The 27,254-nt window shown below is 42.0% G+C and overlaps 1 protein-coding gene across 1 annotated transcript in view; it reads left to right on the top strand.

The window, feature by feature from the left end:
• The window catches only part of ttll7 (tubulin tyrosine ligase-like family, member 7), a 70,884-nt gene that overhangs the window by 3,322 nt on the left and 40,308 nt on the right, over positions 1 to 27,254 (top strand). The window contains exons 2-9 of the mRNA XM_078258861.1: positions 4,413 to 4,812; positions 5,209 to 5,340; positions 7,946 to 8,067; positions 10,719 to 10,786; positions 11,085 to 11,243; positions 15,947 to 16,163; positions 18,222 to 18,386; positions 21,560 to 21,718. Coding sequence (XP_078114987.1) covers positions 4,788 to 4,812; positions 5,209 to 5,340; positions 7,946 to 8,067; positions 10,719 to 10,786; positions 11,085 to 11,243; positions 15,947 to 16,163; positions 18,222 to 18,386; positions 21,560 to 21,718 — 1,047 coding nt within the window. The 5' untranslated portion in view covers positions 4,413 to 4,787. The remainder of the gene's footprint in view (positions 1 to 4,412; positions 4,813 to 5,208; positions 5,341 to 7,945; positions 8,068 to 10,718; positions 10,787 to 11,084; positions 11,244 to 15,946; positions 16,164 to 18,221; positions 18,387 to 21,559; positions 21,719 to 27,254) is intronic.

Here is a 27,254-nt window from a genome sequence, read left to right as displayed (position 1 = left end):
AAACAAGGAAAAAAGATACCAGCAGCTCACAGATGCTTTAACATAATACAGTATACTATATAGTTTCAAGTTTTATTTGTCATATGTAGGTTAACACAGGGTCAATGGAAATGTATTTGACGAGAGAATGGATCAGCTCAGCAATAAAAGCACTAGTCGCCACAATAAGAGTCCTACTCATATAAAAGACAAAATAAGATCAAATGACAATAATATGATACAATTACAAAATAAGATAAAATGACAATAAGAGGTAAGATAAGACGGGATGAAATAGAATATAGCACTATAAACATATGAACATGAGGATTGTGTGTAAACTGTGACCTTATATTGTAGTCAGGCAAACAAGCCTGGATAGAACTAATGTTAACATTTTACTCTAAAAGGCTCAAGGAAAGAAATGTAATCACATTATCAGAGAAGATATTACTGAATTTCTATTTGCAAATGTGCTCCTCTTTCAGTTTTTGCGTGGTAGCTTAACTTAAATGTTATAAGCACTATGAATTATTATTATTATAATAAGATCTGAAACAATGAGGTTAACACCATTATTAATTCATAATATTACAGAAATATTAAAACATATGTTCAATTTAGAATGTCTACTGTATTTGATATTCGATGTTGATAACACTGTTTCTTAAATTATGAAGATTCATTATCCTACAATAATATGCGGAATAATTAGGATTAACATCAGAGAGCTTGTCTAGGGATTGTGCGTAATTTTTCAGATTATAGATTTCAAAGATTACTTTGCATTAAGAATATGCCTGTGTGGTGGCCGGGTTAGCTTGGTTGGTATAGCGGGCACACATACAGTGGGGCAAAAAAGTATTTAGTCAGCCACCAATTGTGCAAGTTCTCCCACTTAAAAAGATGAGAGAGGCCTGTAATTTTCATCATAGGTACACTTCAACTATGAGAGACAAAATGAGAATATTTTTTTATTTTTTAGGAATTTATTTGCAAATTATGGTGGAAAATAAGTATATTTGGTCAATAACAAAAGTTCATCTCAATACTTTGTTATATACCCTTTGTTGGCAATGACAGAGGTCAAACGTTTGTCAAAAGTCTTCACAAGGTTTTCACACACTGTTGCTGGTATTTTGGCCCATTCCTCCATGCAGATCTCCTCTAGAGCAGTGATGTTTTGGGGCTGTCGCTGGGCAACACAGACTTTCATCTCCCTCCAAAGATTTTCTATGGGGTTGAGATCTGGAGACTGGCTAGGCCACTCCAGGACCTTGAAATGTTTCTTACGAAGCCACTACTTCGTTGCCCGGGTGGTGTGTTTGGGATCATTGTCATGCTGAAAGACCCAGCCACGTTTCATCTTCAATGCCCTTGCTGATGGAAGGAGGTTTTCACTCAAAATCTCACGATACATGGCCCCATTCATTCTTTCCTTTACACGGATCAGTCGTCCCTGGTCCCTTTGCAGAAAAAAACAGCCCCCAAAGCAAGATGTTTCCACCCCCATGCTTCACAGTAGGTATGGTGTTCTTTGGATGCAACTCAGCATTCTTTCCCCTCCAAACACAACGAGTTGAGTTTTTACCAAAAAGTTCTATTTTGGTTTCATCTGACCATATGACATTCTCCCAGTCCTCTTCTGGATCATCCAAATGCTCTCTAGCAAACTCCAGACGGGCCTGGACATGTACTGGCTTAAGCAGGGGGACACGTCTGGCACTGCAGGATTTGAGTCCCTGGCGGCGTAGTGTGTTACTGATGGTAGCCTTTGTTACTTTGGTCCCAGCTCTCTGCAGGTCATTCACTAGGCCCCCCCGTGTGGTTCTGGGATTTTTGCTCACCATTCTTGTGATCATTTTGACCCCACGGGGTGAGAACTTGCGTGGAGCCCCGGATTGAGGGAGATTATTAGTGGTCTTGTATGTCTTCCATTTTCTTATAATTTCTCCCACAGTTGATTTCTTCACACCAAGCTGCTTACCTATTGCAGATTCAGTCTTCCCAGCCTGGTGCAGGTCTACAATTTTGTTTCTGGTGTCCTTTGACAGGTCTTTGGTCTTGGCCATAGTGGAGTTTGGAGTGTGACTGTTTGAGGTTGTGGACAGGTGTCTTTTATACTGATAACAAGTTCAAACAGGTGCCATTAATACAGGTAACGAGTGGAGGACAGAGGAGCCTCTTAAAGAAGAAGTTACAGGTTTGTGAGAGCCAGAAATCTTGCTTGTTTGTAGGTGACCAAATACTTATTTACCCGAGGAATTTGCAAATAAATTCATTAAAAATCCTACAATGTGATTTTCTGGATTTTCTTTTCTAATTTTTTCTCTCATAGTTGAAGTGTACCTATGATGAAAATTACAGGCCTCTCTCATCTTTTTAAGTGGGAGAACTTGCACAATTGGTGGCTGACTAAATACTTTTTTGCCCCACTGTATGTGGAGGTTTACTCCTCGACGCAGCGGCCACGGGTTCGTCTCCGACCTGCAGCCCTTTGCTGCATGTGATTCCCCCTCTCCTATCCTGTGGAATTAAAGGCCTAAAATGCCCCCAAAAAGAATATGCCTGTGTGTTTTAGTGGTATGTGTTTATTTGCTGGTGTTTAATTGCATACTATGTGCCTGTCAGACCCCCACCCCCCTTGTTCTTGAGGGATTACATGACACCAAGGTCCAGTGCTCCTATAGAGACAGTGTTCCCTGCCTTCTGTACAGAGAGCCAGTACACCTCTGGGAGGTGGGGGCAGGTTGTCAAAAGCACAAGCACAGCTTGCCTTACTTTATCATCCTGACTCTTTGTTGTTGCTCTCCCCCTCTGTGCTGATCTCATTCCAGTCTCTGTCCTCTCCAGAATCAATGTCTTGTGCTTACCACAGGCAGACCAAGAGGCTGACAGTGAAGACCACTGAGTTATCAAGTAATGTGATTGGATTGTTTCTCCCGTTCTAATTTGTCCAGAGGATACTGAATCGATAGGGTTACTTTTCAAGTCAGCGCAAGTGCATATCTTCTGTTGTGCATATGTGTACATGTATTAACTACAGGTGTATCTGTGTGTGTATGGACGGTAAACATTGGTAGATAGGAAATGGGCTTGTCAGTATATTTTCACCACTAGAGGTTGCTGTTGATCTCTGTATGAAATGCAGAAGAGGCACAAAAAGCCAGTGTACTGTAGATGTGGCATAACTGGTGTATATTACCTATGATTTATAGTTTATGTAGTGTTACTATGCTTCATGGACTGATACCCTACATCTTTTTAGTCACATTTTTGATAGCGGCTATTTCACCTATGCAAAATTATAACATCTTGATTAGAACCTGTGATTTTCTTTTCAACCATAGGCAGATGCTGAGTAGGAAACTGCCTTGTATGCATTTGATGCAGAATTGTTAATCATCTCAAGACTTTATCTTGCAGCTCCTTGCTGACCCCTCAATTCATTAGAATTGGATCACTGTCGGCTCAAAATTGAGCAGCTACAAGCACTATATCTTTGACTTGCGAGGATCATGAGCAGCTGGATTTGTCCAAGCATGCTGTAAATTTATGGCTTGCCAGTCCATCACTGGACGGAGTTACACAGATTCATACCCTACAGGCAGTTTGGAGTCTGCAGTCCACCTGAATGCTGCTTTGTCTTTGAAAATGTGAGGAATCTAAAGCACTTGGACATGAGAACCCACAGTGACATAAGGAGAACATGCAAACCCCAAACAAAGAAGACTAAGACTCAAACATAGTCCTCTCTTGCGGTGAGGCAACAGCACTAACCACTGAGTCACTATGCTTCCCCCGCCAGCAAAAAAATAAATGTGTTAGGGCATCTCAGCAATGGTTGATTACCCCCAAAAGTGGTTTGAAGACACACTCTCAGACCACAGCCAAACAATAACAGAATTTGGCTGATAACTGGTGTTAATTTCCCACACCACTTCATAGCCTGAAGCATCCTTTTAACAAACCACTGTAAAGCTGCCATCTGTTTGAATGAAATGACCTCTCAGCCGTACAATGAAACCCAGCTGGCACAAGCATCAGACACAATGAGATTCTGAAAACCCTTTACCTGACAATCACATTAATACTGTATTTCACAATGGTTCCACGGAATACCAATTAGTCCAGCGGACATCACACAGCTTTAGATTATTTCATTAGTAGTACTGCAGTGTCAGAGCTGTACAGAGCTCTCACTGAACTGTTACGCTCGGTGTCAGATTGACTGATGTAGCCTGTGATAAGCCTGTGATAGACCTGTGTGCTGCTGTTGCTACTGCGTTACATCAAAAGCATGTCCAATGCACTCCAGTCCAATGAGAACATACACACAGATCCACAGTGTGCACTGTAGTCACCCTCTGAGCAGTCAGCCTACAACTACGGTTCGTCTGCTGTAAAATAATTTTTTTTCTTCTCTTCTACAGGCATTCCTATCCATCCCTCTATCCACCCCTACCTCCCTCTCTCCTCTTGTGGCTGTAAATAAGCTGGGGCTGTGTAGACCCTTGAGAGGCCCTCCCCCTCCCACTCTTCCCCACCACTGTGCCCCCCTTCTAACTCCCCTGCCCACTCAGACTCTGCTGCTGCTGTTTATGTTGCTGTAAGGCGCCAGGGAGATGCTCAGATGATCCATTGGGCCATCCTGAACCACATCGTCCATACAGCCCAAGGCAGGAAAGAATAACTACTGCGAGTGTGAGAGAGCCCTTGGAGGGTGCTGTGAGTACCCTGTGAGGCCCGCCCTCCCGCCAAGCCTGGCAGAAAGCTTGGCTTGCCCCTTCACTTCTCCAGCCCCTGAGATGCCCTCCCCTCCCAATGAAGGAGGTGAGTAAGAGAGGTCCAACTCTCTCAGAACTGACAGGGGTATTCTGTTAGATGGTTAGTTGGCTTGCATATTCTTTACAGGTACCTGCCTGCCATAATCCATACTATTCTGAAACACATACACACAGACACACACACACGCACATGCATGCACGCACACACACACACACACACACACACTACACATTATGACGGATCATGATGCATGTAGCTATAGCAAACTAGATGCCTAATTCAGTTACCCCCTAGCCCCATAAACAGGCCCCACTAAATTCCCTGCAGATGTGAGTAAAAATATATTACAAAACTCCAGCAACTACTGCTCCCCTCCCAGTCTGGAGCACAAGCTGTGACTGTATCTAGTGTTGTTGTACAGTATGCTGTCTCTTCCTCCAGAGGATCAAGGAGCGTCCCCCGTGAATGGGCCATCTGTGGGCTCGTACCGGAGCAGTGGGAAGAGAAAAGTGCGCACCAAAAAGAAGAAAGGCACTATCACCGCCAATGTCACTGCCACCAAATATGAGATTGGTACGGTAACCTATTTCAAATGATATTAACGCTTTTGAAATCACAGTAACCACAACAAACAATACAATACATCAAAATGTTCAATGAAGATTTTAGAATTAAAACAGGTTTAAAAAAGGAGGCAAAACAGACATGTACACTACAGAAATGACAGTCTACACAGATATATTTTGATCACAGAGTTCGTCTTAAAGGTCCCATGGCATGACAATTTCACTTTATGAGGTTTTTTAACATTAATGTGAGTTCTCCCAGCCTGCTTATGGTCCCCCAGTGGCTAGAAATGGCAATAGATGTAAACCAAGCCCTGGGTATCCTGCTCTGCCTTTGAGAAAATGAAAGCTCAGATAGGCCGATCTGGAATCTGCTCCTTATGATGTCATAAGGAGGAAGGTTACCTCCTCTTTCTCTGCTTTGCCTGCCCAGAGAATTTGGCCCACCCATGAGAAAGAGAGAGACATCATGGCTTGAAAACAAGAGAAGCATGGCAGTTGGTCAAGGCCACACCCCCACTCTCCACCGTGCCCCCCCTCTCTACTCCTCAATAGCATTTAAAGCTACAGACACAGAAATGGCACATCCTAAGTAAAGCTCATTGTGGGACTGGCTCTAGTGTGTGTAATTCTGCACCAAGGCTGAATTTCGGGAAAGAGACTTCAGATACAGTATTAGGGGACCACTAAGGTCTATATAAAAGCATCCAAAAAGCAGCATGTCATAGGACCTTTAATGATGAAGCTAGTGTAGGATTAAAAGAGGCTTTCTTTGAGATGGGTGATGAAACCCTTTCATTGATGTACATTATCCTAGTGTTGATGTTTTCTGTCAGAAAACAAAACGCGTTGCCTAAAATGTCTTAGCAGTTGTGTTTGTGGTTGTAGCTGCAGTTGTAGGATTAGTATAACTTTAGTTATTCTTTTTTCAGGTTATTACTTAGATAGACATGTTGAATATGCTATTAATATTGATGAACACACAGTACATTATTATTTTACTGGTAAGCTAATTTTATGTCAGTTCTAGCTACATTGTGTATACTAAGCCTTTACTACAGAGCCTCAGGTTTCAAGCATCTGAATTTATATTTATATTTTCCTCATTTAAATTTCACGAGGGAGAAAAACCAACATTTGGGTGGTCCTGCAGACAGGATTAATGTACTATGACACAGTGAACTGTATATTAACTTTGGAAACAGCCCTCAGTATGGCTCAGTCAGTCCCTCAAAACAGCAAAATGAAATCACCATGTTTTTGAATGTCTAATACATCTAAAACAATACACTGCAGATTTTACTCCCAACAATAAAATCTAATTTTCTGTGGTGGGAATGTTTGAAGGAGGCCATTGTTATTTAATGTCTTAAATTAAACCTAATAGAGTTGCAGCAACAGTTCACACAGAGACAGCTCAGCCTTACATACATACATAAATCTTTATTGAGGTAATTTAGCTTGGCAGTACGTTTTTTTTTGAGAAGGGCAAACAGAAGCATAGTAAGCACTCCTCACATGGTCAGTATATGCCAGTGTGGCAGCACAGCTCTCAGGGGTGAACTACAACCTATGAAACTAAGGAGTCAGCAGCAGCAAGTAGAAGTTGGGGGCTGCCCGGATCCTGTAGGTAGATGAGATTCTAGCTGTGAGTCAGTTTGCTTGCTGTGACGAGACCCTCACAGTGGCCATTCTGAGAGTAGTGCAGGGCTATTTTGAAGGAAAATTAACACTAAGGGCCAGATGGATGGCTCATTTTTGCTGTTACCTGTCTTTTTTTGTTTTAGAATTGATAGTATTACAGGTAAAGGTTAAAGGTCAGGGAATATGGTGCTGGAAATTTGCTTTACACCCACTGAGAAGGGATTGTACACTCTGGCCCTTAGGATGCCTGTTTCGTGAGATGTGTAAGAAAGGATTGATTATAGTTTTGTACTCAAAAGCCCTACTGGTAGCTGTAAGCATAGGCCTGCTGTGATGTAAACCCTCCCTGTTCCAGTTAGCTAAACACTGTTAGCCTCTACTAACGTTAACAGATGGATGAAGTTACATCAGAAACACCTTTTTCCCATTCATGTGCCATCATGCAACATTAGGCAAGCCTTCTCCAGGTTTGTGAAGGCTTTCAAGAAATTAATTAATACCTTGTTTCGTTAGGGCAAATGAATTTTTCATTACTAACTGAATAATGAATAGTTGTCAGATTAATGTCCAAATGGGCTTGCCACCTATCTCTCATACTATGGGGTTTCCATTGGGATTTAAATGCATTACAGACAATTAATTTATCTTATTGAAGAGAGGTATTACGATTGGCTGCTCTGCAACCATTCCATGAATGGCAAATATTGCTGTGAGCTTTTTTGATATATCATCTCCCGGACTAATTTTTCTCTTAATATATGCAGAAACAGAAATGAAGCCCAGCAACATGTTTGAGTGAAATATTGATCTATAAAGTAAAAAAAAATATTTAATTTGTGGGTCCAAGTCACATCTTGCTCTCATTTTTCATCTATAATAGTTACTTTGTGATCATGAAAATGTATTTAAACACCTGCATAGTTAATTTTAATAATGGAATACAATCTAATGTGAGTTTTTTCCCCCAGTTCGTATAGTCATCAAAGAGGTGGACTACATCAAGACCCGGGAAGATGACGAGACCGCCAACCTCATCTGGAATGACTCGGCCGTGCAACACGAGAAAATCGCTGAGCTCAGGAATTATCAGGTACACTGCATCGCTACCATGTCAAGTCAGCACACCTTGTTCAGAGGCTCCGTAGCCTAGAGGTTAGACAAGAGAGCTTAAGAATAAGGTCTTCAGAGCCAATTGCTGCCCTGAAAAGGAAAAAAATGGATCTTAAAGGTGCAGTAGGTAAGACTTATAAAACTAACCTTCTGTCATATTTGCTGAAACTGACCCTATGTTTGAGTAGAACTACATGAAAGAGGTAATTTAGAAAAGAATCCAGCTCCTCTGGCACCACCTACAGCCTGTAGTGTGATTTGCAAAAATCCACAGCTCCCTGTTCAGATCCTCTAATCAGGGCCAGAGGGGGTGTCTAACTGCGTGTCAATCACTGCTCATGCACACTCATTCATTCTCCCTTGTGGGGGGAAGGGTTTAGGAGACTGTTTGGGCTTTAGCAGAAAGGGGGGGAGGGACTGAGAAGTTGTCGATGTTCAAATTCTTTGGCTAAGTCCTGGATTTTCACAATCCTACCTACAGCACCTTTAACCTTTACAGTATGCTCCAATAAAGCTGCTCAGTGGCTAGCAGCCAAAGACCATGATACTGATCAGCTCCCAGTGGATGTACAGTATGTAACTTTGCAAGGGAAAAGTCTCGAGCAGCAGTTGAAAAAAGATCATGTGTGTTCAACTGACTTTAAAGGCAAACCAAATGTTAGAAACAAAATAACCTGCCTCTAATGTCTGTATCACTGGTAAGGTAAGGGAGGATTTTCCCCAAGGATTCTTGAGATGCCTCTGAAATGAAACAGTGCAGTGCACCAGAAGAAATGGATAAAAAGGATGAAACTAAACTATGACAGCAACTGTAACCCTCCCATGCTTAGAGAATTTTATCTAAATTATTTTCATACAAAGAAAACCAAATCCCTTCCTTTAAAACCTCTTTTAGTTAGAGTTAGATAAACATGAAATGATTTTCTGCAGATTCTTCGAACTTATTACAGCACAAAGCATTCCTAGGTATGTTTTTTAAACTATACAAACCACTAAACCAGTGGGACTAAAGGCCTTCTTCCAAGCCTTTAAATATTTTGCACTAAAATCTTAAAAATTTTAATCTGACCTGAAGCCTAATCTTCACCAAATAACTGACCTCGTGAGTTTCAGTTTTCCTGCCATGAAAATGCTGTGTTTGCACACCACCCTGCCTTAAAATAAAATTGTCTGTTTCTCCAGTAGAGATAAAAGAGTAGGTAAAAAAAATACAAGGAAAAAAGAGATTAGAGCAGATGGAAAGGTGATGGTATACAGAGACATTTGGGACAGATGGAGCAGGGAAAAGAAGATTAGATTTAAAGTAGTAATAGTAAATGTCAGAATGAAATAAAATATAATAGAAAGAAATGAAAAAGGTGAAGATGGAAGGAAGACCCTGAACATGCCCATCTGCTTTTACTCAGACCCTGGGAGGTAAGATGGAGACAGCAAATAGGAAAGAAGGGTGGACAGAGTGAGAGGGAACAACAGATGAGAAGATTGACAGGTAGACTGACAAGTTGTGAGCAACAGGGGGTGGAGAGCAGGTTTCAGCTCAGGTTTCTTGTCAACAGTGATGTTGACAAGACGGGCCTAAACAATAAGGGTTGCTTTGAGTTCTGTGTACTAGTCTGAAAGTGATCTTACCTCTGTTTGACCTCCCTGTCCTGCTGACTGTACTTACTGCTCCCCCTCAGCCACGAACGTTAGCCATCCATCTTCCTGAGTGCTTATTTGATTAGACTGGGCACTAATGATCGATTAAATCACAGGCTAAAAAGAGTTAGGACAGGGGCAGCAAGAGTTCAGCTAAGTAGATTGAATATTACAAATACTGTAACAGCTTAACGTGTAGCAATGTGGCTAATGTTTTGACATAGAACTGGTGATTTGCTGCCAATTGTTTTCACTTGCTCTATCGCACTGCTATGGTGTTTCATGAGATAATTTCTCAGTAGAAAAGTAGAAGTCCCTCAACAATTGGTTTTGATTTCCCATCACAAGCTACGTCGTCTCGCGGCATTGGCATAATTGTGCAATCTCTTCCGAATCCCTAATTACGTCTGTCTCGTTTGGATAATAATCACGGGATCCTTTTTCACTCTGCGTTCTTGTTTTATTTTTTTTTCCTCCGCTTTCTCTCTCTCCCTCTTTTAATTCTTTCCTTTCGCCATTTAGTGATGTACTGTGAGAGTTTGCTGTCAAGTTTCAGTTCATATGAGCCTAATTAACGCCCCTGTTCAGGCTCATTTGGTCAAAGAATACAGAAAACCCAGAGTTTTTCCTTTACCCCCCCACCCCCCTTTCGGCGCATTCAAAGCAATTCATTCAACTGTCACTGCAGGAGCTTGCGATGCAGAACCAATTACCTCGGCCCCTCGGAGTTGAGATTGATCGGTTTTTTTTCTCGCCTCTTCCCTCCCCAACCTTTTAAAGTATAAAAAAAACACGGTAAACTAAATAAGGGTTGAGAAAGGTCTCAGCGACACCTTTTTGTTTTGAGTCCGTAATTGGGCATAAATGTCAGAACATTGTAAGCTCACTTCAGGTTGCTGCCTTTAATGTGCTCATTTTTATGAAGGGGTGGGGGTGGAATTGAGTGGCATAATGGCCCTAACAACATTATTATGTCTTCCTGTCCCTCTGCAGAGAATTAACCATTTCCCTGGCATGGGCGAAATCTGCCGAAAGGACTGCCTAGCAAGAAACATGTCCAAGTAAGTTTTCAAATGAGATTAATTTGGTTCAGTTGAGTTCAGTTCAATAACAAGAGCATTTCAAAGCTCAGTGTTTAGCCAGCTGGCACTCTAAGATGTCACAACTGGGTACTTGTAGCACTCCAACATTACAAACCAAATAAGTGAAAGACAGTGCTGTAAAAGCACAAATTTCATTTTTACTGATAGGAAAATGCTAAATGTAACTTTTAATTTTAAAAAGTACAAATACATGACTTTTCCAATAGTATAAAATGTGGCTTTACTGCCACGCACACACCCTTTCTTTGTTCTCCAGAATGATCAAGTGCCAGCCTCAAGAGTACAGCTTCATTCCCAAAACCTGGATCTTCCCAGCCGAGTACACTCAGTTCCAGAACTATGTCAAGGAGCTCCGCAGGAAACGCAAGCAGAAGACCTTTATCGTCAAACCCGCCAATGGAGCCATGGGTCACGGGTAGGTCAGAGGCTAGAAAGTGCCCCAATCTAACAAACTGACTATAAGACTGACAGGGGAAGCCAGTGCACGAAAGAGAAGGAGAGAGTGACAGAAGCAGAGGATAGAAAGCCAGATAGTGAGTGAGTGGAGGAGAATTTTTTTTGCTCCAGAGCAAATAGAGGACAAACACAACAAAACGAGGCAATAAGAGGTTTGTGACCCTGACATGGGTGTCTATGGAAATAACATTACCTAGAGCCAGGACCAGATTGAGTATTTGAGCTGAGAGGGTGTGGTGAATGTCATTGTTGGCCTCATTGTCCTCGATGGTCACACTCATACACACACATAAATCAGGACACACGCGCACACACACACACACACACACACACACACACACACACACACACACATACACACACACACACACACACACACACACACACACACACACACACACATACACACACAGTCCCTGGCAGTTACTGTAGTTCCTTCCCTGAAGGTCTCTGCATGTGATTATTGGATTCCTTTATGAGGTACCATCAGCAGAGACCAGTCAGACTAGAAAATGGACCAAGATGGCTGCTGCAGGGGACTCTGTCTCACAATAGCATCTCTTTATCAAAAGATGAGCGGGCTGTGGTACCTGAATGCATATTTCATACTTGCAATCCCATGGGCTGAGAGCCTATCTCAGGTTGTGATGTTACACATTTCTATGGTATGTTACCACTATCCTGATTGTGGTATCCAGTTGAAATCGTGAAGCATTTAGAAAATCAGTAAAGAGGCATGGTGACAAGGCCGCTTACATTGACCAGGTACACCTGTACACTCTAAATCAATCAAATGTGAAGTTTCAGCAATCAACACACCTGTGGTGAAGCTTCTGTCCCCCTAAAGTTGCCTGATGATTAGCGGTAAGACTGCTTTGCTCTGGCTGTGCCACTTTGTTTTTGTATGGGGTGAGCGTCAGTGGCAACCAAGCGGTAGTGCTGCCCTTGACACTGCCCACCGCTCCAAAATTGCCACGAGTGTTGCGCTCAAAGTTCATATTATTTAAACTTTAACCTTGTTGCTGCTGAACTTTCAAAGTTCAATCTATGAGATAACAGCTGTATGTGAGATAGCCAGAAGCGATGATGTATACCTCTGAAGTGTCTGCACTATGCTCTGCGCCCTACCTCACGGTTTTACAGCTGATCATGTGTAGGCGGCTTAATAAGTAAAGTAAATAGGGGTGGACAAAACATTACAAACCAATGTTTACCAAAGAGTTGAATTAACTGCCCTCACAGGCATTGACAAAGTGTCAACAACACTGAACATTATAAGCATGGGTGACCGTGGGGGTGGTGTTGATTTTTAAGCTCCTTTGCTTTGAGAAGTTGGTTTTGTTCATCTAGTATGAAAGCTCTCTGGCTTCTGGAAGGTTTCCAGGTACCACTGACTGGGAGATCTGGTGATGAATAACGAGGAAGCTACCTGGGGAAAGGGACATTTAGGCTTCTCTGCTCAGTCCTTTACCATCACAAACCAATTCAATTCAATTCAATTCAGTTTTATTTATAGTATCAAATCATAACAAGAGTTATCTCGAGACACTTTACAGACAGAGTAAGACAAAGCCCCAACAATTACAATAATTCCCTCAAGAGCAAGCATTAGTGGTAGCTATTGCGACAGTGGCGAGGAAAAACTCCCTTTCGGGAAGAAACCTCGGACAGACCCAGACTCTTGGTAGGCGGTGTCTGACGATGCCGGTTGGGGGTGTGATGAACAGTGGCAGAAATAGTCACAATAAAGATAATGGAACAGTGACTACAATGGTAGTCGTAGTAGTTCATGTCATAGTAGGGCACACTGGACACAACCACTGGATGGATGCAACAGAAGTGGTCAACAACACAAGTATCCTAAATTGTCTCTAAAATAAACCCAGTAACTGATTCTAATGTTTTATGTATGAGCCATAACCAACTCATTTGACAGTCCAAACAGAATTCTACTATGATTTGACCTGCGCAGATGTCAAGCCTGGATAGATTAAAATAAAGTGGAAGTGCCAAGTGTTTTCAAGTTCAAAGATTCAAGTGTGATGGGTTTTACAAATAATTCTGTTTGATAAAATAAAACATAAAGTAAAAGGCAGGCCAGACTGTGAATATTATGATTTGGCTAAAATACAGGGTCCTTTAAAAATAATTAGTTTTTGCTTTGCACATTGCACACAGCTCTCTTGAACACTTCAGAATACGTTGAAACGGCTCAGATTGCGAAACATTTATCTAGTATTCTTTTTGACTTCTAATTCTCTGAAAATGTGATCCCTGAAGTGAATGTGTGAAGAAATACTTTGGAGTGCATTCATTACTGGCACCAATAGGTGGGGATATTGAAGTACAAATAGCTCAGTATGCTTCATCTCTCCCTCTAATTCTCTTTGAAGTTGTCCTTTCTGGTATAATGTGAGCATTACTTATAACTCCATGCTGCACTAAGCCCTTATTTATTAAAGAATAAAAGGCAGCAAAGGCTGAATAATAGCAATACATTAAGAATATGAAAGATGATAAGTTTAGCTCGACCACTCAATGGCGGGCGGATCACAAGATTAGATTTTTCTAAATTTTTTTTGCATGGTGTGACGCGGCAGGAAATTAAGTTATATCTACCCCCTGTAATTTTTTTTTCGTCGGCCAACTAAATTAAGTTATTGTTTGTGTCTGAAGCACAGCTTGTTATAAGGGAAACAAAATAAAAGCGTGTGCAGGGCTTAAAAAATGCGAGATCCCCTCCGGTGCCAAATTAAATAGGCAGGGGAGAGTGGGCCGTGATTATCTGACACCCCAGCTCATCAATCATGTCGTCTTCTCCTCAGCTACTCCTCCTTGACTAACTCACACCGTTAACCCTGTCCTCATCATTCAACTTGCTGTCTGCCTGTTAGGCATCGTCGGTCAGCCTACCATCAACTTGTACCTGTTCTTTTCTGTTCAAGCACTGTGATAAGCAGGTCAATGAAGTGTTTGTCTATAATAGGGCAGTATTTTAGTTGGCAGGAGTAAGTGGTGATGAGGAGTGATTGATAAACCTGACAGTACCAACAACATTAAACTAAGGCAGATATACAAGCTGGAAAGGTTTTATCAAACCTCTGAAGAGACAACTGCTGAACTAAGATCATAACCTGAAAGGCAATACCTGATCCCAGTCTAGGTTTACACAGGGTACGGCGTAGGGTACGGCGTAACCATAAATCAAGCTTTAGAAGCTCATTAACAATGCAGTGTTTTTGCTTCATTAGAGTTAACCGAGCAGGTGAATTCTTTGGTTACATTACAACAACATAGGTTGCATTGTTCCCAGGTTACTGTATGTTCTGGCTGTGATTACAGAGCAGAACAATGTTTGCACTCGGGTGGCTTGGTGCCACAATATCTTGATACCTCAAACTGTACTTTTTGAACAATAAAATCTTTACATCTTGGCCAAATATGTGTATAGCTTCCAGGCTGTGCATGTAACCAATTTAGGCCAAGTCGGCCTTAACTATGAGAGATGGTAATATAGGTCAGTCACAATGCTTGTACATAGTGGGAGATTGTTTAGGAACGACCCCTCACCCTCCCTGCACGCATGCATACACCTACACACATACGGACAGACATACAGTACACACTTTCACATTCACAAAGTTTTGAAAATATTGCCCCTCACCCTCGCGTGCACAGCCACATGGATGCACACAAACTAACACAACTCATTCTAGAGTCCAGCTAGCAATGGCCTGCATACTATAAGGCCTGAGTGCCAGTGACATGAGACTAAAGCAAAGGAATTAGAGTGGAGGTCGAAACCGAGCGCAACGTCTGCTCCTATTAACCTACACACAGCTAAAAGACCCTGCTACAGCATTTGATGCACTGTGCCATTCAGACATTGCAGAGTTTGGCTTCAGAAAATCACAATGTTCTCCAGATGCTCGCAGAGTATTTCTCAGACAAACCAGCATTTGTGTTGTACCAGTCTGTTTTTTGTACATTTATTTTTTAACAGTTTTATTTAGATGACCAGGTAATAAGTAACACAGGTTTTGGAACATTCAATGCCCCTCAGAGCCAAACAGCTTGTCCTGCCCAAGCCAGCCCTGAGGCATGCTGAGCGCACTCCTTTACATATGTTTTCATTGAAGGTTCTGTAGCAGTGGAAGGTCACATGAATACCATTAGGGCACAATGGCTCTGACCCTTTCACTCCTAAAGGCTGAACGTCTTCAGTGTAAATGTAAGAGTCATTCCATGCTCAAGGACACATCTTCTCCCTCTGATTGCATCTATTGCTCTTCATACTAGTACTTTTTATCCAGTGCTTTGAAAGACAAAAGCAGGCCAAAGTTCATCTTATGATTTGAAGATTGAAAGTATCAAGGCAGATGTGGCACCCCAGTAATATGTCCCCAACTTTTCATGATGATTTAAAATGAAATATTTTGTTAAACCCATACAATCTGTACACTATTTGGATAAAAATTTGTGTTGCTTCAACAGATATATAAGACGGTGCCATTGTCATCAGTCATGTTCACGGTCCCTGCTATACTGCCATCTATCATTTTTTTAATTATCTTTTTTGTCTTCACTATGCCATATTTTATTATGCTGCTGACGACACCCCAATTTCCCCCCCGAGGATTAATAAAGTTTCCGTCTATCCAGGATCTCGCTTATCCGTAACTGTGAGAAGCTGCCAGCCCAGGAACACTTTATCGTTCAGGAGTACCTGGACAAGCCCTTCCTGATGGAGGGCTACAAGTTTGACCTGCGCATCTACATCCTCGTCACTTCCTGTGACCCACTTCGCATTTTTCTCTACAATGACGGACTGGTCCGCATGGGCACAGAGAAGTACCATGCACCCAGTGAGGCCAATCTGGTGAGTCACAGACAATACTAGTACTAATAATAAAGATAATTTATGTGTTTTGGATTTTTCAAAGTAAAGATACAAAGTGCTTCACAAAGCTGCACATAGACTTGGAAATGCACAAATGGTCGTAGACACACACCTTGTAACTTATACCAGGACATGCATCTTTATCTGTGTGCCATCTGTGCACAAGGCCAGTTTGATGAGTTGTAGACATACACACAACTGTTCATGGATTTTGATTAGAAAGTACATACAGTTACCTAGTGTGGGGCGAGTCAATCAGGCGAGTCAGAAATGCACTACAGACAGATAGTAGAAGTAGATTCACAGAACAGTGTATTTGCCATGCAGTGTCATGAATTGGAGCCGTGGGCTTGTGCAACTCAACAAAATCAAATTAGACACACAAACACAGGGGGACAGACGTTGGGAAACGTGTAATCTCCTTAAGATCACAAAAAAAATGCATGTACTCATATACACAGTCAACAGTGCACGAATGCCAACTGACAACTGTAGGGCTGATATTGTTCACACACACACACACACACACACACACACACACACACACACACACACACACACACAGAATGGACAGGCATACTGTATGCACACAGCTGAGCATAAATGTCCACATGCCAGATGTCTCCTGTAATATCAGGCCGCTCATATTTGCTTTGAGGTTCTGCACCTGCTGAAGCACAGTCTGTTGCTGATGATGGGATGCGCACACACAGACATGCACACACGCATGCACGCACGCACGCACGCACGCACACACACACACACACACACACACACACACACACACACACACACACACACACACACATACACGCAGAGCTTCATATCAAGCGTGATGCTTATCTACAATATGAACACACGCTCAGATAGGCATGCTGGACCCCTCCTGTGACACAAATGTGTATTGTCTTACCCAATCTTTGACACATGATGGAGTGAGTCATGCCAGGGAGATGGATGTTCAATCCCACAGAGAGTGGCTCCCAGACAGCCATCATGGGCTGGAATGGCCTCCGGTCACAGCGTTATTATCTTGTAGGCTAAGGACAAGGATGTATTGTCTTCAACTGTGAGGGATAGTGTTTAGAGAGGAATACTACAAGGATTACACAATGGCTTGTTATAATCAAGTATATGAACCATTTTCAGAATAGAGCAAATTTTCATATAGCACAGCGTACTGTTCTTTACTTTTCTTACGGCAACATTTCTTAGTCATTTAGTTGTTGCCAAGGGACACATTTGTGATGTTTTTGCTTTTCCCTTTATTCTTGTCTACCCATATTACTTAGGAGAACGTGGGTATGTGCACTGTGGGGATAAAAGCATTAACACCATTGAGGATGTTGTTGGCTGTGATGATTATCGTCACTGACAAAGGTATAATTACACTAAAGAGCACTAGCACAGGTACCACAGCTACTAAAGTACAATCAGTGTATATCTCTATCTATTATTGCACTTGCTTCAGTTATTTTCTAGCCATAAGTATTAGATTGTGGTTGTCCTGTACAACGTTCAGCTATGAATGCATCTAACTGGAAGCAGGAAGCAGGTAAACAAAAGCTACATTTCTTCATCAGCTCAGTAAATAAAGGAATTCAAGAAGACTAGAACGATTTTTATCCAACAACAAACAAAACATGCCATCTGGTGCAAAGATGATCTGCTGTTGCTATGACATTTGATTTTGAATGTTGTCAGAGCTTGAAGAAGACGTTTACTTGTTTTAGTACACCACAGACCTTTGACTCAGCAATCTACCACATCTGGTCAAATTGTTATTAGATACGCTGTATTTTTCAATTTAAAGAAAAGGACCAGGGCTTTTTTTGTTTAATAATTTAGATGATGGTATATTCAAGCTCTAAAATCAGACCTATTTCTCTCAGATCTGTTTTTCCATGTAAGAGCAATCCCATGTAGTTGATGCACTGCTAGTTTGTTAAATAAAGCTAGAAATTGTGAGCCAGAGACAGGTATGAACATGCTCATTGATAATGTTTAACACCTCCTAACTCCCCTTTGTCTCCACAGAGCCAGCTCTACATGCATCTGACCAACTACTCAGTCAACAAACACAATGAGAACTTTGAGCGAGACGAGACAGTGGACAAAGGCAGTAAGAGGTCCATCAGTTGGTTCACAGAGTTCCTGCGCACCAACGACTACGATGTGGCCAAATTCTGGGGAGACGTCTCTGTACGTGGGTAGTCCACCCAAACAGACACAAACACAGAAACACAGTTACATGCAGACATTGTGGCAGATGTGTACTTCCACAAAGGATGTGCGGAATGATAACAAAACACCACAAATGCAAACAACACATGCGTGCATCCGTAAGTGTAATCTGTAAGCTTAGACTCATACTGCATATACAGATGCTCTTGCTACTAACCAACACACCTTGCACAAAGAAGACAAGCTGACCCACGAAAGGTTTGATATGATTTGTTATGACAGTAATTCAGTGAGCTTCAGAGCTTTGTTTAACTCCAGGAAGAGCTCAGTGAAAACATCATTCCAGGAGGGTGAGCTCTTCCTATCTGCCACTACTCTCAACTCCAAACACCTTTAACTCATTCTCGGTTTTTCATCAAAGTCTTTTACCTCCTGTTCCTGATTCATTTGATTTTTTAATTTATACCCATGCATCACATCATATTCCCCCTGTCTTTATGTTACTACTCTTTTAGTCACTCCTTTCTTTTCTTTAGCCCCTGTTCTGTTTATGTTCTTTTCTATTTCATTCTTGTTGACCTTGACTTTTTGTCCTGCTGTCCGATGTCATTTGGGTTGTATGGCCCCTCAGTGCTTGTTCTCTGTTTCACTGTCTGTTCTCATGATACAAGCGTTCAACCTCAAACTCAAATTCCATTGGTTATTATACCAAGGCAAGGCAATCTTTTCTTTTTTCTTTTCATCAGCTTTCACTTTTCTTAATGTTCATGTTGAACAAAGTGACGTTTAAGACGGTTGTAAGTCTGTTGTCCTTTAAGTTCTTGTTTCAGGATAGTTTCCATTTCTTTATTCTCCCCTCTTTTCCATCTTGTGTAATTTCTCTATGGGCTCCATTTTGTCAAGGCATTTTAGTTATATTGTTTTCTTCCACTTCTCTTTACTTCAGTTCCTTTTCATCTCATTTTTCTTGTCTCTCAGTGGCATACCAGAGTGTCAACCAGACCGTCCTACTCCTCTCTCACCATTTTTGTCTGAGGTCTTTCCTCAGAAGTTGCACTACTTTGGTGTTAGTGCTGTTCGTTCGCACTTGCACACTGTGTTTTGTTTCAACTCCGTATTTATGCTCTCGGCTCACTCTCCTCTCTCCTTCTCTTTTCATCTCTCCTCTTACATTTTGTTCCCGTACTGCCCTGACTCTTCCTGCCAACGGTCACGGTCAGAGAGTCAGAGAGTTTGTTTGCCAAAAGATTGTCTGTGGGGGTTAAGAATATCGTGTATGTGTTTTTCCCCCCATGTTTTACTGACATCTCTTTCATATTAAGGCAACATTGATGTGCAGTATGGGGCAGAGTGTCCATGGTTTGACCAACAAAGCCGCAGCTTTTGTACGTGGGTGTAATTTTGAGAGAGATGTCTGGCTATGGGCTAGCTATAGAGGCCATACCGCTTTCTCTGTACCCAGCAGTCAGACTGGACAGAGAAAACTGCAGGCCAGCAGCACTGCGTGCAGTTTGACTGGTGAAGGGAAGCGTAGTGCACATGGTGTGTGCGTCAGAGTGGGCATGTAGTAGTCAGTACAATGCAATAGTGACACGTCCACTCGGATGGTACCATTAGAGTGACATTAATCCATCTCATGTATTGATTTTTTTGGTGGACATTCAGAAACAATAAAAGTTGTACTTTTTTTATTCAACTTGAAAAAAAAATGTGATCATCTTTGTCCTACAGGGCTTCAGAAAATAATTTTTATGAGATTTTTTTATTCTTTTGTGTTGACATATCTCACTTTAGTGAATGACAATAACATTTAGCACATATTATTCCAACCAGTTGAAGCCTTTCAACCGTTTTTTTTTTTTTTTTTATCAGTTAGTTAGTTTGATGTACTTTTATTCCTACTAAAAGTATGTAAATTTACTTACGAACTTTGCTTAATCCTGCCCATTGTTTAAATATCAGCCATCCTGCTGTCTCTACTACACTGAGAGAGAAAGAGAAGTGATGCTATTAAAACAGAGATGAGATAAATTAATCAAACACGCATACATAAAGTAGCTAAAATAATATACGAATGTATGCAGGGAAAAATAAAAAGATTATAATATATAATAATTCAAAGAGGCTTATTAAAAAACATTTCAGCCCAAAGCTAACAAAACACAGGCACACATGCACAGTGCTAGGCAGTTGCCTGTGCTGCTGGGGGCTCAGGATAAGGAGGGAGGTAATGGGGGCAGGGACAAAGACACGCACACACACACACACACACACACACACACACACACACACACACACACACACATACACACACACACACACACACACACACACACACACACACACACACACACACACACACACACACAAGCCAGTACTGGGGACTTCAGGCATAAACAACAGTAGTGGGAGCAGGTGTTTGTGCTGGGCAGCCTGTGGGTCAGAAGGGTGGATGGATGGACAGATGGATAGAGGTGTGTGAGCGACAGACAGATATAAAAGGGAGGGGGGCTGCCGCCTTATCAGGCCAGGGCCAGACCTCCATACCCCTCTTCTGCACCCAGCAGTCAGACTGGAGTGGGCAAACTCTAGGCTAGCAGCACTGCGTGGGACTTGATTGGTGAGGGGAAGCTTTGTGCAGTTTTTGTGTGTGTCAGAGTGAGCATGTTTACCCCAGCTGCACAGTGGGAGTAAGCAGGTAGGTAGCAGCCAGCAAACATACGTGCAAACACACACATGAACACAGGTTGGGAGCCACACAGATGGACCAGCACCAACATTGGTGAAAGTCTGTGTGTGAGTGAAATTTAAAATGTTCTGTGCCTGTAACACTTTCTGTTTCTCCCAGGCTTTTATACTGAAAACATAGTTTGAGACACAGAAGAATTGGATGTAGTCCTACCTCTTTAAAGCAGGTCTGTAGGTTACAGGTCTAGTATGTGTCATGATTACTCCATTGTCACAATTTAGACCTAAATCTTAAGGTTGAAGCATTTGTCTGAAGTCGCAACCTGCAATTAAAGCCGAACTCCTAATTGCACCATTTTCAGACCTTTAATTAGCTGCTATAAAGATTTGCAGCTACTGTATGTTTTTTTTAGGATGAATGCAACTGACGAAAAGAAAAAGTAAGATTTGTGCTCTCTTTGTCAGCTTGGTAAGTCTCTCTCTTTGTGTTTGTGTCCTGCCAGGAGCTGGTGGTGAAGACTATAATAGTGGCTGAGCCCCACGTGCTGCACGCCTATCGCATGTGTCGCCCCGGCCAGCCACCAGGGAGCGACAGCGTCTGCTTTGAGGTCCTGGGCTTTGACATCATCTTGGACCGCAAACTCAAACCCTGGCTACTGGAGGTACAACTCCGTATGTGTGTGTGTTTATGTGTGTGCCGTGTGTAAAACTGCGGCGTAAGTGTGTTTCTCGTTTTTTCCTAGTGATTTCTACTCGGCCATTGCTGACAAAAACTGTGTTTTCAATTGAATTTCTTGCCATACGAAATAGAAGTGTATTTTAAAGGGAGTGTAAAGGGACAGTATCATTTATTAATTGGGATTTTAAAATGTTATTCATTTTGTGAAGTATATTATGTCATTCTTGATAACATTTTTTAACTTAAAAAAATATTTAAAAATAACTAAAGTGCATTAAATTCTGAGATTTATGAAATTTCATTCGAGGGAGTATATGTGTTTGTCAGTCAGAAAGAAGAGGGCTGCAATCTGTGCAGTCTCACCTGTCTATGCTGCTACTAAAGTGACAGCGGCTCCTAAACTGAAGTAATGTGGCATCAGCAGGAGAGAGGGAGACGTTGCCCCGCACTGACAGAAAGCATAAACACACACTGATTTTGCTTACAATTCTCGTCCTTGGTGCGCAGAAAACACACAGAAACACCCACACAGTCTCAAGTATGTATTTTTCTCCCCCGAACACAAGCAGAGACACATTCCCATGTAAAATGAAAGGAACGTACACAACCACAAACTTGCACACACAATTACATGCATGTGTGCATCCATACACACCTACGTATACAAATAGAAATGCATACACAGCTGTATTTTAGATAAGACCAAGACCCCTCTTCCTCATACAAAGGCGTACACACACACACACACACACACACACACACACACACACACACACACACACACACACACACACACACACACACACACACACACACAAACGCAGGGTAAAAAAATATAGGTCAGGATGGCAGGTTGACTAGCAACACAAGTCATTCAGGAGATGTATTCAAGTTCAGCATCCACTCCAGGATTTCTGTCTCACCGTTCTGATGTCAGTCAGTCAGTTAAAGTGTGACCTAAATCCTTTAACCCAAAGTGGCTGCACGCCTTTCCCCCCCTTTCCCACAAATTGACTCAAGGATGGGAAATGCCTCTGGGATAATTGTTTGTTTTTCCCCATCATGACAACCCAAAATAAATCTTGTGATTTCCAAAGCTTCTGATTTAGAGAAAAGCGGCATTTGATAGTTGGTTGGTGTTTTCAGAAGAGTCATCGTGGAATTAGGGTGTTATAATTACCTGACTCTTTTTGTGTGGTTGAGCAATTGTACTATGACAAAAGGATGTACAAGAGAGAGCAAGAGGATGGTGTTACTTTTGACTGCTGGTGCACTGTGACAGTATGTATGTGTGTGTGTGTGTGTGTGTGTGTGTGTGTGTGTGTGTGTGTGTGTGTGTGTGTGTGTGTGTGTGTGTGTGTGTGTATGAGACATGGCAAACAGCCGTGAATGCAGTTGTTCCACTCCAGCAGTAATGATCCCCCCTGTGCTACTAGCAGCTCTCTATAACTCTCATCAATTAACATCCCACACACACACACACACACACACACACACACACACACACACACACACACACACACACACACACACACACACACACAACCCTGGTTCTCTTTCACGCAACATTTACAGCAACAATCATTTATTTCCAAAATTCATCTGATTAGTCAGGGGATAGTTGCAAGCATAGAGACCTCTTCTCAAATCCTCACTGCGTACGCTGTCAAGCCTAAAAATAACTTCATTACCACTTTTTAACCTGTCGACATTAATTCCTATTCTGCAGGGACGCTGCATGCAGCCTGGCGCATAGGCTGGTTGCCACAAACAGTACCCTATGGCAAGCCCTCAGGTCCAAATTAAATTTTTAAACAAATCACTTTCCAGCATTTTGTGGTAAATTGAATGTATTTCACTGCATTTCACCATTTTTTATTTGTTATTTCTGTCTACCCCTGGAGTCCCAAAACACTAAAAATTGTGTCAGGATTTGCAACACAATCTCGACCTTACAGGTTCGTTTTGAATTTGTGGACTTCAGCTCTCAGGTTTCTTTATTGGTGTCACTGTGAATTATGTATGCCACGCCTCGTTGGGGCTTTACCCAAGCTGCTGTTTCGACAATGTCTTCCTCTCTTACTCTTAAAACGTCAAAGCTGGTTGTTGGACATGCAACCTCGCAGCCAGGAAATGAAAGTTCAACCAGTGTAAACTCAAAGCCAGTCGGATACCTGAAAGCTAGATGGTATCATGTATAAGAGACCCTGCCCTTTGTTTTTATATTTTTGGCTGCCATTTTGTGCCAGTGTATGTAGGAGGCTGGTGAAGGAAAAGAAACATGATTGCTTCTTACATCCTCCAATTACACATTCAGAAAATAGCCACTGTTTTTTTTTTTTAGAAAAGGTATTCAAAATAGTGAAACGCCAAACTCCGGTGATTAGAGGACAAACTTGCCTCTATCTTGCCATTGCAAGAAAACCTCTGTGATACAAGATACAAGACACCGGGTCTTTGTAATCCGACAAGCACAAAGAGAAATCACAGCAAATATACTGATAACGAATAGGTATACTCAAGAGGAACGACCCACAGACCAGCACACACCTGCTAAGTAGCTTGTCACAGGGGTGAAAACAGAGTTGGCAAGAGTGATGCTTCTCAAACCAAGGCCAGGCATCAAACAGGCACATTGTGCTCAGAGCAAGTATAGAAGGGGGAGAAGAGAAGGTAAAAAGAGAGAGACAGGCTTTTGTGTGATCCTTATCTTAATTCAGCAGGGTTTTCAACACAAGTTTTACCTCCTATTGACATTCATAACATCAGCACAACATAGGCGCTCACACATACACACACACACACACACACACACTTGCCCAAATGGCGTAACTCGAGACGTTCGCTTTTATTAAACCAACCCAGACAGCATCTGTGTCTCGTATAGTAAAGTCGTTTCATTGAGCCGTGATCTTCAATCCACACAGACACACACACTCACGCACAGTCTGCTTAGTGCCAAGGCCTTTTCTTTTTGGGTTTTATTGAGTTTTTTCTTTGTCTTTTAACAGCTTTTCAGTCGTTTAATAATAAAAATAGCTAGACAAAAACACCATTGAAAACATAATCGATGCAGAAATAAACATACATTTACTTTAGTTCAGGAACCGTGTTATGATACAGGCTTTACTCAGAAATTCTGCTCGTACATGGTGGTGTCTTAAAAATGACAGGGGGGGGGGGGCAGTCCCCCCTGTCAGGGGGGGGCAGTCTCCAAATCCATAGTGAGTCATAAGGAGTGCATTTACTCGATCCCAAAATATAGCAATGGGACAGCATTATTACCCCTGCACCCCCCTCCTCTCTTAAGTTTATCCAGGGCCCATGTGCTGTAAGCCGGCATGACAAATAACGTCAAATGGAGTAAGGAAAATGGGAAACAGAATTACTAGAGGTTTGGTGGGTGATGGGCGAGGAAAGAGGAATATATACACACATAAAATAACTATTCCTTTAAATGCTCTACCCCTTGTATCTGAAACAGAACCCAACAAAGAGCACAACTCATTGTTCTCATGGGGTCCTGATTGGTGTCCATAGACCACAACACAAGGACGGGTGGATTGAGGCCCAGGCTCTGGCTCACTTAATATTTTTGTTTGCTAACAAAACAAAAACTAAAAGCTTAAGCTGGTCAACTCTAAATAGGAAAAAAAGAGTTAGAAATCTTCCTGGTCTATGAGAATCTGTTTCTATAGTGTCAGGCTCCAGGCAGCTCAAAGGCAGGTCGGTCTGCTTGTTAGGGCCACAGTCAGTGTGTGAGGGTACACATGTAGGTAAAATTAAATCAGTGTGTGTGAATCTATGTCTACATCTGTGTGTGTGTGTGTGTGTGTGTGTGTGTGTGTGTGTGTGTGTGTTTGCCTGCACTATAAACACATAACTGTATGCACTTTGAAAGCCACCATGTGCAACTGAGGGTGTTTCTGTGTCTCTTGTGTATGTGTCTACTAGCTATCTGTGTGTGTGTGTGTGTGTGTGTGTGCGAGTGCATCTGGATGTCTGGGAATAGTGGTCTGTGGTGTGTGTGTGCGTGTGTGTGTGTGTGTGTGTGTGTGTGTGTGTGTGTGTGGGTGTGTGTGTGTGTGTGTGTGTGTGTGTGTGTGTGTGTGTGTGTGTGTGTGTGTGGTTGGCCATTCTGATCTGCAAAACAACTCCAGCCCACAGCCCGTCTTTTTATCCAGGCAGAGAGGCATGGAGGAACCCTGCTTAAAACACAAAAACAGACCAATTCAGTATGTAACGGAATAAAGAGAGGAGGAAGAAACCTTGTTTGCTAACTTTCATGGCATTTTATCTGTAACTGTTCAGTATTGAGATGCCATCGGACACAGGAGCTTAGGCAGCTTAATTATTGATGGCTACAACTTAACTACCATCTTCTCATCCATCTCTTTTCCTTTCTTCCCCTCTTGCCCCCCGTTCAGGGCGGCTTGTGCAGAGTGATTGGCAGCTAATGAGGCGGGCATGGTTAGGTCAACCGTAGCACTGGTTTGTTTGTGTCTCAGTGTGTTTGTGTGTGTGAATGGGCATTATGACAACAGACCAACAGACTGCAGCTGGACTGCTCCCCTAAGGGTGGTGATTCTTCACCCCTCCTCTACCTCCCTTCACCACTTCCTGTTGCTTTCCTTTCTTTCTGTGCTCTGTCCCCGATTGTTTCAAGATGAGTTTGGTTTACCTATCCATCCCTCAGAGTCAACATAATCCAGACTTCCTTTTCTTTTGAGTGCAAGTGTGTGTCTGTGTGTGTGTGCATGTATGAGTGTGCACGTGTGTGTGTGTGTGTGTGTGTGTGTGTGTTTGTGTTGGGGGTGTGTTTGTGAGGAGCAATCTGCGCTGGCAAGTGTAAACAGATGCCACAATACACACATACACATAGAAACAAACACATACACCTATTTAAGGACAAATAAAGGATATTTTTTCTCTCTCACATCCCTAACACATACAGAGACTGCAAATGAATTACAACTACTGAAAATACTGTAAATTTCTTGTGTGGAAAAAAATAGTGCCTGAAAACTCTTAATTTAAATTCTATTTCATATGTGCAAATTTTACATTCTTATTATAGCTTTCCATAAAAGTGTGAAAAGCCTTTCAAAGCGTAGCTGTTTTCTTCTGAGTTTTAGAAGAAGGATTTTGAGGTTAGCCTGCCTTTCAGAAATTTGAGAAGTGTTTTCTAACCCCTACAACAGCCGAGTCAAACATTATTGTGTATTCAGGGTGATTAAGGAGGAATTTTCTTGCTGCCTGTGCTCTCCAAATAATTTTCATCCCCTTATGATTGAATTTTCTAGGGTGAAAAATGATGAATGAGAAGAATACATACAATTTGATATACTCAATTATCTTGCAGAGTCTCTTGCACCCTTCCACCTTTCATTCTCCTTTTGCCTTTGATTAATCTTTGGCACTTAGTGGGATTCATTCTTATTTAAATGTCCATGGATGTCTTCCTTAGTTCTGTGGGGGCGCCTTTCTCCCTGTGAACTCTAGGGGGCAGTAGTTACCTA

The sequence above is a fragment of the Sander vitreus genome, chromosome 9 (genome assembly GCF_031162955.1).
Source record: "Sander vitreus isolate 19-12246 chromosome 9, sanVit1, whole genome shotgun sequence".
Classification (NCBI taxonomy): Eukaryota; Metazoa; Chordata; class Actinopteri; order Perciformes; family Percidae; genus Sander; species Sander vitreus.
This window is presented reverse-complemented; position numbering and strand designations above follow the sequence as displayed.